Genomic DNA, 13,180 nt, shown 5'->3' with positions numbered 1-13,180 from the left:
TTCCCGAGCTCTTGGCGGGTGGGGCTGATCTCTGCTGACCTCTTGGAAACAGTGTGTGTGATGCGGTGGACACGGAAAGACGACGCGCTAAGCTCGGAGGGCCACGGGGAGAGCGTGTGCTTGTCGGGCGTGTGCTCACCTCGCCGCTCTCTGGACTGACGTGGTGCTGTTGTCTCTGTGCAGACGGCTCCTCCAACCATGTTTACAACTACCAGCCCTGTGACCACCCACGGCAGCCTTGCGACAGCTCGTGCCCTTGTGTGATAGCACAAAATTTTTGCGAAAAGTTTTGCCAATGTAGTTCAGAGTGTAAGTATCTGTTGTCTTGATGTGATCACATGAGAGTTCAGTAGGCTGTTGGTCAGCAATTTAAAACTGTAACCTCAGTCGGCACAAGGACACGGCAGCTCCTGCGTGCTGTTCCCTTTGGGAAATTCACTTACGCCACGAGCATGCATGGCGCCCAGGAGTGGCGCTGGGCCTGTCTCCAGCCAGCCTCCTGGCTGACGCGGGTATGCGGGCGGGTTTAGGCGAATGTGGGTTTAAAGGAGCTTCTATTTTCTCCCCCTTGATCATTTAACTTAAATCATAGTAGAGTTGACACAGAATGGAAGGGGACTATAGAAATAGCTACCCAAATACGTTTTGGACACCAGAAACTGTCAAGAGTTAGGTGGGTTTAGTCTTCAGAATAAAGGAATGTGTAGCATCAGGGTAGTGACTGTAATGATTTAATGAAACTGCACTGAAGCTTGGATACCAAGGAAGTACCTAGAACTCTGACTGTCGGAATGGTTGAGAACCATGGATGTTATGTAGTCCAAATCCTTCCTTCGCACCTGTTTTATAAATCAAAGAACTGTAAGTACACATGCCATCTAACAAACGAAAAAGGGGAAACAGGAACTCAGTGACCTTTTTCAGTGTGGACAGCTTTAACTTTCCTGTTACTTCCCTTTCCTCACGTGTACGATGGGATAATACAGTTGTTGTGAGGCCTCCGTGCGTTAATCAGGGCCTTATTAGCGCCAGGCTTGAGCCGCACCATTAGGCAAGGTTTTCGTCTGACGAAGAACATCTCTCTGAAGGTCAGAACCGCTTTCCGGGATGCCGCTGCAAAGCCCAGTGCAACACCAAGCAGTGCCCGTGCTACCTGGCTGTCCGAGAGTGTGACCCCGACCTCTGTCTTACTTGTGGAGCTGCTGACCACTGGGACAGTAAAAACGTGTCCTGCAAGAACTGTAGCATTCAGCGGGGCTCCAAGAAGGTAGGGCGTGATCGTTGGTGGTGGGCTTCTGAGAGATGTCAAAGTCAGGATCGTCTTAGACCACTCAGCTGGGGCAAAAGAGTGATTATTGAATGGTACAGCTGATAGAAGGAAAACGGTTGACTTTTCTGTAGAATACTTTAGTTTGATATAGGATGAACCAGTAAACTCTGAGAAGCAGCTGTTAATGGTATCAGATTTGAGTAAGAGGTATTTTTCTAGTTGTTTAATAGATGATTCGATTTTCTTTTGAAGTTCAGTTAATAGAACAAGTGGTTTATCTAGTCTCCTTAAAGCAAATCAGTGGTGTTCCTATCAGAACAGAGAGACTCATTCTTATCAAATAGTATTCTGGGTTCCTTTGTGCACAGAGTAAAAGATGGGACTTCCCACGGTAGTTACTGCAGACTTATTAGTTCCTGTTTCTGTAATAACCTTGAAAATAACACAGGCAGGAATTACGTAACCGAAGCCTGGGCATTGGATGGACTTGACTTGCTGCAACCAGGGAGTTTATTGTTGACCAAAAGAATCTTAGTTTTTTAGGGTAGTATCTTAGTTTTTAGGGTAGTATCAGTATCTTGGTTTCTTAGGGTAGACGATAGATTTCTCCAATTAATCATTTTTATAATAATAGCAGACATTTATTATTTAATATAGAGTAGGCCCTGGTCTAAGAAGCACTTTGTGTATTAACTCATCAGTCTTCCTAACTCCGTGAGTTAGGAATAATCGTGAAACCCAACGTTCTAAGACTTGTCGGGAAAGGAGCAGGAACCCAGCCAGGCGTTCTGGCCGCTGACCCTGTGCTGTGAGCGACCACCCCGTGTGCGTGCGGCACGGTCGTCTTTAGGGTCTTGAACTAGTGTGTAATGTAACTGAGATCGCGCTACTGTCAGTCCTACTCCTGGAAGTTCTGTTTATGGCAGTGGCTTTATTTCTTTGGCTGTGGTGTTTGTTATCAGGCGTTCAGACGGTTTTACTCCGGGTCCTTACGTCACAGTGACAGCTGGCATGGTTTCCCGGGGACACCCGTTCAGCCCTGAGAACTCGCATTTCTCCCTCAATCCCGTACTTTCCACTGTATGATAAAAACTCCTCCTTCAGTTTGTTCAGAAAGTGGATAATCCTAATGGCGACACGTCTTTCTACACATCTTTTTTTTTTTTTTTATAAATTTATTTATTTATTTATTTTTGGCTGTGTTGGGTCTTTGTTTCTGTGCGAGGGCTTTCTCCGGTTGCGGCAAGCGGGGGTCACTCTTCATTGCTGTGCGCGGGCCTCTCACTATCGCGGCCTCTCTCGTTGCGGAGCACAGGCTCCAGACGCGCAGGCTCAGTAGTTGTGGCTCACGGGCCTAGCTGCTCCGTGGCATGTGGGATCTTCCCAGACCAGGGCTCGAACCCGTGTCCCCCGCGTTGGCAGGCGGACTCTCAACCACTGCACCACCAGGGAAGCCCTCTACACGTCTTTTACCTCCTGAAACAGAAGACCGTGTAGATACTTTTTACCAGCGGGGTTTCATTTGCTTAACAGCATTTAGCGGGTCGGGAGGGTACTTGCTTAATTCTTCCCCGACAGGGAGGGAGTGTAGGCTGAGTCAGAACAAGCATAGGTCGGTAACTTGGGGATCCGGGAGTCTTTTTCAAGGCCACGAGGGTACTTGGAATGAAAGCATAATAACAAGCCACGATGAAAAGCTAGGGATTCATTCCCAAACAGACTCTTAACGGTAGAAGCGACAGCGATGATCGGTCATCTTGGCATCAGCTAAGAACAGAATGCTGGCCCATGGGATCGTGCTACCCCTCGTGGTGGTTTCTCGTGCTGTCGTGAGGAAGGGCTGTGGAAGGATGCGCCCAAGAGAAAAGTGCCCTGGAAGGAAGGGCAGCGCTTCGGGAGGAAGGAAAGCTGGTGAAGAGCCAGGAGAGGGCCCCGTGGGGGCTGGGACTGGGCCTGGAGGGGCTGGTGATAGAGGCCACCTTGGGGAGGTGCAGGGGGCACGGACAGAGGGGGAGCAAGGGGTCCCTGTGTGACAGGCACGTTGCACGTGAAGTCCAGGAAGTCAAGGGCTGAAGGACGGACAGGGAAGCAAGCGGTGCAGCATCTGAGGACGCCTCGTGCAAGGACTGCAGTCGGAGGGACCCGCACCAGCATAGGCGACGTCGTATTTCCGAGAGAGACAGGGGATACTTAGGCTCTGTACTTGATTTACAAAAACCAAAACGTGGTTCTTGCAGTTTGTCAGGCCCTCTGGTAACACGGGGGAGCTGACTCCTTCCCCCACCTGTGGTTGAATTACCCTGGTTCACCCCATGGTCTGATTTGTCCGTCTTCACTCTCCTCTGATTATATGACTGTGTTTATTATTCTCTAGCATTTACTGCTGGCACCATCTGATGTGGCAGGCTGGGGGATTTTCATCAAAGATCCTGTACAGAAAAATGAATTCATCTCGGAATACTGTGGAGAGGTAAGGCAGAGCCGTCCAGTTACAGACAGAGGGATGCCCACTGTCGCGTGTTCACGTGGTGTCATCTGTACTCACTTTGCTTTGGACTGACTTTCCTTGGGCAAGTCCATTGGGTTTGATTAGGAGTGAATTTAAAATGCCTTTTCAGAAAGCTTGGGCTTGTGGGTTTGGTTTGTTTGGAAGTCAGGCTGCACGGCTTCAGTCCTTGTCACAGTTAGCTGTTACCACCTGGGGAGGAGGGGGAGAACACGAGCTTTAGAACAGGGAGTCTGTCCTACTGAATCTGCAGCCTAGTTGATAAGGACCTGTTAGGAAGACCCTGGGGCCGGCTTCACTGTGCGATTAACCCACCTGGTTTGTATTTTGTACTGAGTAAAAAAGACTTGTTAATCACTTCCTCCAAGCATAGTTACTTCAGATGTGGAAGTATCCAGTATTTCTAAGAGTCCTTAAAATAGCACTGCTTTCGACGAGGAGAGAAGCTGGCCCCGTGACCCTCTGTGGCGCGCCCTCGGGTCCCAGCTGTCCCAGATGAGCAGCTGTGCGCTCTCCTACCAGGCCCACCTGATGCGAAGCAACCTCCCCGTGTCCTTCCTTTTAGATTATTTCTCAAGATGAAGCCGACAGAAGAGGGAAAGTATATGACAAATACATGTGCAGCTTTCTCTTCAACTTGAACAATGGTATGTTGATGAATTAGAGCGCATTTGGTTCCCGGGTTGCACGGGCCCTTCTGGCGGCTTGAGTATCAGAAACGACGTTAGGGGCCCCCAGTGTCAGCAGTGTTGGAAGGAGCCCCGGCCTGGGCTAAGGAATGGGCTGTTTGCTGGGAAGCCAGCCAGGTTGGATGAGTGTAACTTGGGGGTGCAGGTGGAGGCTTCCTCAGCCGTGGGGGCTTGTGTGTGCAGGGAGCGATCGCTGCCCCGGCCCCGGGCCGTTCCTTGGCTTCACTGGCTGGCTCTCCTCTCGTGCCCCTCTTGTGCCGCAGGTACCAGTCGGCTGGGCCCACCTCCTCCAGTCAGTGCCTCTGACCTGGGAAGGGTGTGGAGCACGGCCTTGTGGAAGCATCTCCACACTGTCCCTGGGGGTCCTCGGAGGGCTGTGAGGGTAAAGGGCGCCGCGTGCGCAGATGCTGGTGGTCCTGGGTGCAGTCGGGTCACGGCTGGGAGTGTGCACTTCACACCCGAGCTGTTCAGGGGGCCTCTCAGCTGAAGCAAGTAGAGTTTCTTTCACGACTGTGCTGCATAGATGGTAATAATGGAAACAACTAACATAATTTAAACTGTGAAGGGAAGAATGTAGTCAGATTTTAGGTTTTGCCATGCTTTGCTCAGTAAGGCGTATTTATAGCTGATATAACTAACTGTCTTGAATCACTGATGAAGTTTTACCTAGAGAACATTTTCTTCCAAGTGTCATTTCATACTAGGTAAAGTTGGTTGAATGATTTGCTTTTGAAGGCAGACTCTGAAGAAGTCTGACCAGTTGTATTTCCGGAATCACAATAACTAACTTTGTGTTTATTGACCTTATAGCTGCAGTTGTTTACTGGACTGTGCTTATTGTTTCTCTTTAGATTTTGTGGTGGATGCAACCCGCAAGGGTAACAAAATTCGCTTTGCAAATCACTCAGTAAATCCAAACTGCTATGCAAAAGGTAGGTAGGTGTCCCCGGAGGTGGAGCTGCTGCAGGTCGACCTGAGTGGTCTGGGTTGACGCGTGTTACGTGAACGGTCAGCAACCCTCCGGGGCCGCCGTCACTGACCCCAGCTCTCTCTCTGCAGTGATGATGGTTAACGGCGATCACAGGATAGGGATTTTTGCCAAGAGAGCCATCCAGACTGGCGAAGAGCTGTTTTTTGACTACAGGTTGGTGACAGTACATGCCTAGAGCCATCAGGGCTTTCTCTTCCTGGGCCAGCTCCGGCCTGGGACGTCTGTCGTTGGAGGGACAGAGTTCTGGTCGTCGTGGGCAGTGGTGGGAGTTTGGTAACGTAGTTTCCACTAGACAAGTAATGCTTTAATGTAAGTCAAAAAAAGGTAGAAAGCTCCATTTTTACCTTTGGGGGTCCTTTCTGCGGGAAAAGGCATGCCAGCCGTCAGGGTGCGGAGCCGAGGCGCTCGGCTGGCAGTTTAACACTGTCAGTCAGGCTCTGGGGGACAAACTGACGAGTTCTATAGTTTTTATTTAAATGCACTCAGATGACTGACTGACCGACTGGCCAGTTAAACGAATCCTGTGGCTGAATGTACATCCCATCCAGAAGCTGTTTTTTGAGTGCTGAGTTGTAAACTAGGGCCTGTGTGTGGCCACTTTCAGTGGCAAACTGCGGCACAGCTGAAGGCGAGACCTACCCTGATCTTTAGCGGCAGGTTACGGAGCCGCAGCCCCGCTAGCTGTGAGTGAGGAGCGGCTGCCAGACCTTCCTTTGGGCGAGCTGTAGGTCCCAGCCGGCGGTGGAGGTCGCAGGTGGCTCTTCTGGCCTCGGTCCTGTTCTTTCTTCCAGGGGGGCCGGGGAGGGGGGGCGGTGAGACCAGCTCTGGCTGCTCCTGGGCCCTGTTGACTAAGGGCCCAAGTCCGGGCTCTGCCGCGTCGCGGTTACTTTGCCTTCCCCGTGTTAGGCCTCAAGACCGTGCTTCGGGCCTGCCTTCGCCGGCGGTTGGTTTCAGGGGCACAGGGCTGGCTGCGGAGAGGACTGGGGAAGGGTTGTACTACCAGTTCCGTCCACTTTGCAGCTGGAATAGGCCCAAAGATGCAGCTGTGCAACGGGACGCGTGTGTGCTTTTCCTCGTGGACGTGTGAGTGCTACACACTCACAGCTCAGCAGACTTGGTTGTGCTGCTGGAGGGCGCTCACCCCTTTTTCCTGCTGTTCCAGATACAGCCAGGCTGACGCCCTCAAGTACGTGGGCATCGAAAGAGAAATGGAAATCCCTTGACGTCTGCTACCTCCCCCCTCCTCCTCTTGGAACAGCTGCCTTAGCTTCAGGAACCTCGAGTACTGTGGGCGATTTAGAAAAAGAAAATGCAGTTTGAAATTCTGAATTTGCTAAGAAGTACTGTAAGAATAATTTATAGTAATGAGTTTAAAAATCAACTTTTTATTGCCTTCTCACCAGCTGCAAAGTGTTTTGTACCAGTGAATTTTTGCAATAATGCAGTGTGGTACATTTTTCAACAACTTTGAATAAAGAATACTTGAACTTCTCCTGGTCGTTGTCATCTGTCTGTCAGTCACACAGCTTCCCCAGCTGACTTTAGAAAAAGACGACTGAGTGAGCGAGCCTTAATGGGAAAAACATTTAACTCCTTTTTGGTTTTCCAGTAGCCATCCTACTGAAATCTTGGTTTCACTAATACTGCCTATTATTAGGCAAATTAATACTAAATACAACAAATATATGCCTACATATAAACAAACATACTACCACATAATACACGTTACAATTTAAGAAGTGACTCACCGCTGGCCTCTGAGACCAGGCTGGGGCGCCGCGTCCCCGGCTGCCGCCCTCCACGTGAAATGACTGACAGACAGTTGGACGAAGCGACCTCTGAGAACCGATCTAGCTCTAAATTCCACGAGTCTAGATATAGCCCTTCAGAGAGATGACGGGGATATAGCCAGACTAGGTTCACACCTCCTTGAAGAAGGAACGAGAACACCCGCCTACGTCCCAAGGAGGCGGGCGCTGCTCCTTGGGCCGGGCAGCGGCGGCACAGTGACGCCCTTGCGGCGGGAGAGCCCAGACGGCTGTCGTCAGCCTGGGCGCGTAGCTGCCTCTTCTACAGTTTGGTAGATTTTCATTGATTTATAACGTGGTAATGCTTAACGGGAAGCTCAGTCAAAACTCACCTTCCTCTGCAGTTTTACACAAATGCTGACAAGACTGCTTTCCACTGCATCCATGCACAACCCCTAGCCACCTGAGTCCTGGCATATACAGTTCATGTGCCCCTTGGCTGTGGCAGCGAAGAGACCCGGCCTTGGGGGCTAGTCTCGTGTGTCATCCGTGTCTTCTCTGCCACCCTGCTGGGATGTCCTGTCCCCACGCCCCACCCAGGAAGCGGGACCTGCACTCGGCCGCCTGTCACTGACCTGTTCACGGAGGGTCACCCCGCGCTTGCCCGGTCACCGCATCCCGCCCTTGGCACTCCTCAGCCCCAGCGGAGCCCGTCGGTTCCCTGCTGCATGTGGGCCTGTTCAGGACGCCCCAGGGATGACTTGCCCCCCAACAGCAGCTACTGACAGAGCTCATTCCAGCCACAACTTTTGTACTGTTTGTTTGTAGCTCCCAACCTGTCCCCAGACGCCAACACCCAGAGGCGGGTCCTTGAGTCCAGGGAGGTTCTGCTCGTTTAATACACCACAGACCCAGATGCAGCAGAAAGACAGCAGTTGTACTGACGGACGGCAGTCCTTGTGAGCACCAGCTGGTGTGTATTCTTGGTGCACAGCAGGCTTTGTACCCTGATTTGCAATGTACCTCCAGTAACCTACCCACTGACCTCATGGACACGGAGATTCTGACCAGAAGCACTTGACACGCAGCCTCGGCTACATCCCATGTGATCAAGAGCATCCTTAGGTCCAGGCAGCTTTAGATTTTCCTTTATCTGTAATGGGGGAAAAAAGCACAGAGCTTGACACAATGTATTCAAATACCCAGTTAACAGAAAATTTGGGCAAAAGCTAAGTTTAAATACGTGCTTTTCCCCCTTCCCCTTGCTCCCCACACCGAGGTGGTAATTGACTTTGTATGTGGGTAAGCCTGGTGGTTAGTTCCCTACCAGGGAAAACAAGACGCCTAAGTAGGATGAGTGTAATGAGTTATCACAAGATACGGATACGTTTCAAATAGTTTCCATGGTTTAGGAATACCACGCATTGTTCACTGAGGATAGAGAGCCCGACAACAGGCTGCCCAGCTGGTCGGTGTCTGTGGTCCCGACGCTTTTCCCCTGATGGTCACGAGGACCCACATGGCTGACCGCAGTCCTGATGGCCAAACACAGGCAGCACCTCAGCCTCAGAGTAAACTGCCTCAGGCAAATTTGAAGGCGCCATGACAACACCGTTCCGCGTGTCAAAATTCTCTTCGATCAGTATTTTGTAATTTATTAAAAAATTAATTATATCTACCTGGAAACTGCTTCCTCTTTTTTTTTTTTTTTTGGCCGTGCTGGGTGACATACGGGATGTTAGTTCCCCCGGTCAGGGATCGAACCCGTGGTCCCCTGCAGTGGGAGCGTGGAGTCCTAACCCCTGGACCGCCGGGGGAGTCCCGCTAATTATTTTTTGATATTGTCTGAATCATGCACCCTCCATCCAGCCTTCACTGAATCCAGTCAGTGACTCAAAAGTCCCGATTTCCACCTCTGCCCCCGCACCCGCCAAAAGTCAACTAACATCGTGTAATTTCGATTTGTAGATGGGTCGTCAAGAGGGATTTCACGTATGGATGTTGTGAAGAACGCAAGTATTCTGCCGTAAGTTGTATGAGCTTTGGGCTCTTACTGGAATAAGCTCAAATAAATGCTTGCTTGTTTCTCCAACCCGTTAAAAACGATTCCAGTGAGGGGTGTGTGTATTAGAAATGTTCCAGTACGTCAAATCCGCACAGCTTTTTGTATGTGAACCGTGCCTCCATAAAGAGGTTTTAAAACACCATCCACACTCACCTATTATGACCAAGTCACTGTGCTGCCACTGGAGATGAAATTCATGTATATAAAATCAAATCACCCAGACAAGTTATTGCCATTCCTAAAAAAAAAAAAAACTTCATTAGAAGGGGGATTCAGTTCAAATGGGTCAGCATGTTGGATTTTTTCATCTGGGTGTGGTAAAATCTTAAATTTCTTTCAAAGGAAAATTAGATACCTCAGCAAATAGGTAGGCCATCTTAAAATGCTCAGTCAGTAAAGATATTTTAAATTCAGGTGCCTCTCGGTCCTGCATCTCCTGTTCTCCCTGTACCTGTTACTTAGGCCTGTACTTTGGTGGGTGTCCCTGGCTGCTTCTCACAAAGGCACTGACGGGTGACCGGCTGGCAGTCTGCATTAACGCAGATGTGAGGTCCGAGAGCCCAGCCCAGGAGGGAGAGGCTCCTGGCAGTGGGGCCCCACCTTGCCTGCTCCCCTCCCAGGCGAGAGGAAATGGTTCCCTCAGACCGCGGTACCACAGTGACAGCCTGGAACATGGTTTTCCTTCAACCGACCAACTCCTGTGGGTTCTGCCAGGGCTGCCGGCCACCATCCCTCCCCCAGGGTGTGGACTTCCTGTAGCAGCTGTGCACCAGACAGCTTTCAGAAGGCCTGGGCATTTGTCCCGAAGTAGATTCGGAAGATACTTACTATTGAAGTTATCCTGAAAAATGCAGGGAACTCAGTTCTCGTGGCTTGTATTTGGAGGCCCCGGCCATCCTTGTTAGGCTAGGATATGGTCTGGGAAATAGAGGCACCAAGTCTTGAGCTGCTTTTTATTCCACACCCATTCAACAGGACAAGTTACCAAGTGTGGGGGGGGGGGGGGCAGGTACAGGTACTGAATCTGAGGATGGGAGGGAACCACCCGATCGCCTACCGTCAGTCTGCCTTTGCTCACAGATGTCCTAGGTCTTACCAAAGGCACTCTTCATCCTGGAGGAACTCAAGAGACACCAGCAAAATCTCATTAAAATTTACCTTCCCACTCTCGATGAGACTCAGACACAAGCTCGGCAACTGGCTCCGTGGTGGTCACTTACAGCACGTCAGTCGCGGAGGCGGATGGACTGTTGTGAGGACAAGCAGAGCTGTGGTCCCAGCCAGGGCTCGCGGGCAGTTTCCAGGTCGTCCTCGGAGCCCCAGGGCACCGCAGGATCTGGGGGGAGGGATGGTCCCCTGGGGTGGTGGCACTGCTCTCTGCCTGGTTCATACATTGGGAATCTTTTATAAGATTGTTTGAAAAAGAAGAATGTACTAGAAAAAAAAAGAGTGGGCACCATTACACAAGTGCTTAGTCTATTACTACTCCTTTTAATAACCTGTTTAACTTTTAATTTTTGAAAACTAACCTGTTAGGTGCCAGATTGGTCCAAGAAACTGTAAGGACTTAGCTTTGGCGTCTTCCTCTGGCCCTGCTCTTGGAACCTGGCCTCCGGGCAGGTAGGGACCGGACAGGTGTTGACAAGCATGTTCACGTCTCACGTCACGGGAGCTGCCTGCGGTTTATGGGGACCACGAAGCCCCCGAGACTGAGCCTTCCCCGGGGCCTCGGCTCCCACCTCCCGCTCCTTCTGTCCTCGGGCCGGGAAGTGACGGCACGGGGGCCGAGTGAGTGACAGTGGTACATCGCCAACCCCAGGACCGCGGACGAGGAGGGACTGTCCTTCGAACAACTGGTCGGAAGCAGGAGGGAGGCGCTGGTGGTAGACACGGTCCCCAAGCCGCACTCGTGACCAGAGCCCGGGAACAGGGGCCACTCTTCCCGCGGGAGGTGTCGGGATGACCCCGTCCAGCCTTGCAAGTGTCCACAGAGAAGCCACGGGAGGCGCTGAGGCCTGGGAGCTGCCGTTCAGTCGCTGGAGGAAATCGCAGGGCTGAGCACAAGCGTCGAGGAGAAAAAGACGACAAAGGGCTTAAGATAGTAAGAGCTTACAAAGGCCAATCTCAGGAGGGCAGCTCTTGGGGCCTCAGGAAGACACTGGGAATACCCATTTGCACAATCATTATGTCTTTTATTTACATATAGAAATTAGTAAAACTTAAAACAAAACCAAATGCGACTTGTACAGAAATTCTTTAATTTTCTTTATTTTCACACATTAAAAAATGAAACACACTATACAAATGGTTTTTCATAGCAGATTACACGTGGGTCCATTCAGACCTGCTCTCCAGGCGCTGCCGGCCTCCGAAGGGCCGCCCGGCCGGCCGCTGTCATTCACGTGGCCAATGGGTTGATTCGGATGCAGAAGCATGCAGCCCTCAGCGTGGAAGGTTCCATCCCCTCTGGTCTTAAATTAGCTTAAATGGCGTCGGTGTCCGTATTTACAGACGTGAAGTGTGGCGATCCTGAGCAGTTCTCATCGCCCCGAGTCCGCGATGGGAGCCTGGGCCTCGGGCTGAGCAGGAGGTCCGCGTGGTGCCGCCGCCCCTCGTCTCCATCCTCCCCGCGGGACGAGGGGCTGCGCCGCAGTCAGACCCCTCTGGGGGTGGGTTAGGCCAGGTAACTGTAGGTGTCCTTTTCACCATCCACTCGCTCCAAATATTCTTTCTCGATCAGAATGTCAATGCATTTCTGGGCGCCATTTTCAGAAGAGGAAGAGGTAGTGAAAGGGAAAGAAAAACATGTTCAGGGTCGGAACAGAGACGGACCGCCCTCCATCCCTTGGGCACCGACTGAGTCTTCCTTCTGAGCAGCTGAGACGCCGCCTCCGCGGCTCCCGTCCCTCCAGCCGCCCCTGCCCCGCGGTACCTGCCGCCCAGTTTCTGTTTGAAAAGACTCCAACCAGAAACGAGCCGCGAGTCAGTGCCCAGGGGCCGCGGGCCACCCAGGGGACCCGGAGCAACGAGCCACATGCGTGGAGACCACCTCCCCGGGGGGGGGCTCGGCAGGTGCGGGAGGGCGGGACGCTCAAGGCCCTCTGGGCAGAGGTCAAGGCGGCGAAGTGCTTTCGGGTGTAGGACACACACGCGACGGTGGTGACACCGGGGCGTGGCTACCGGCCGGGCGGGAGCGCGGGGCTCCCGGGGCGCGGGGCTCGCTCTCGTCTGGGGCGGCTGTTCGCTTTGCCGAGATCAGCAAGCTGAACGCCGAGGATTCTGCCCTTCTCTGTGTATACGCTTCAATAAAAAGTTGAAAAATTATCCTATTTTCTTTTGCAGAAACCTATTATACATGACTAAGCCAAGTTCCTTCTTCGCGACACAGCAATCCACCTAGTTTGGTTACCTCTTTTGTCTTCTGAAATGTAATCTGAATGCTTCTGCTATGTAATTCTTGTACCTTAATTACTGGGACCCGAGGCTTGAATCTTGAGGACAGCTGGGTCAGTACTTCTCCAAGTAACTGCTGGTGCTTTAGAACCTTCCTCATTTTCATAATTCTCACAATAGCCGCCTATGTGACCAAGGAAAGAAAAACAAATGTGTTTAACAGAGTTATAAGAGCTTATCGGTAGTAATTAAGAAGCACTAGCAACAAGGCTGCCAAATACGCAGAGAACTGTGATCTCCTAACAGGTAAGAAACACACACACTGCAGAGAACTGTGACCTCCTAACAGGTAACACACACACACACCGCAGAGAACTGTGATCTCCTAACAGGTAACAAACACACACACACCGCAGAGAACTGTGACCTCCTAACAGGTAACAAACACACACACACCGCAGAGAACTGTGATCTCCTAACAGGTAACACACACACACACACACCGCAGAGAACTGTGA

The 13,180-nt window shown here is 51.4% G+C and overlaps 2 protein-coding genes across 10 annotated transcripts in view; one reads left to right on the top strand and one right to left on the bottom strand.

The window, feature by feature from the left end:
• The window catches only part of EZH2 (enhancer of zeste 2 polycomb repressive complex 2 subunit), a 63,374-nt gene extending 56,427 nt beyond the window's left edge, over nt 1–6,947 (top strand). For all 6 annotated transcript variants that reach the window (XM_068549621.1, XM_068549618.1, XM_068549619.1 and 3 more), the window contains exons 14-20: nt 184–309; nt 1,089–1,267; nt 3,645–3,740; nt 4,342–4,423; nt 5,317–5,397; nt 5,525–5,609; nt 6,619–6,947. In XM_068549621.1, the coding sequence (XP_068405722.1) occupies nt 184–309; nt 1,089–1,267; nt 3,645–3,740; nt 4,342–4,423; nt 5,317–5,397; nt 5,525–5,609; nt 6,619–6,679 (710 nt within the window). In that variant the 3' untranslated portion in view covers nt 6,680–6,947. The remainder of the gene's footprint in view (nt 1–183; nt 310–1,088; nt 1,268–3,644; nt 3,741–4,341; nt 4,424–5,316; nt 5,398–5,524; nt 5,610–6,618) is intronic.
• A 4,557-nt stretch (nt 6,948–11,504) lies between these two features.
• The window catches only part of CUL1 (cullin 1), a 109,779-nt gene continuing 108,103 nt past the window's right edge, over nt 11,505–13,180 (bottom strand). For all 4 annotated transcript variants that reach the window (XM_068549616.1, XM_068549615.1, XM_068549613.1 and 1 more), the window contains exons 21-22: nt 12,733–12,846; nt 11,505–12,024 (exon numbers count right to left, since the gene is read on the bottom strand). In XM_068549616.1, coding sequence (XP_068405717.1) covers nt 11,944–12,024; nt 12,733–12,846 — 195 coding nt within the window. In that variant the 3' untranslated portion in view covers nt 11,505–11,943. The remainder of the gene's footprint in view (nt 12,025–12,732; nt 12,847–13,180) is intronic.

This window comes from Eschrichtius robustus, chromosome 8 (assembly GCF_028021215.1).
Source record: "Eschrichtius robustus isolate mEscRob2 chromosome 8, mEscRob2.pri, whole genome shotgun sequence".
Lineage (NCBI taxonomy): Eukaryota > Metazoa > Chordata > Mammalia > Artiodactyla > Eschrichtiidae > Eschrichtius > Eschrichtius robustus.
The sequence above is the reverse complement of the archived record's forward strand: the minus strand, read 5'-3'. Positions and strand labels throughout refer to the sequence as shown.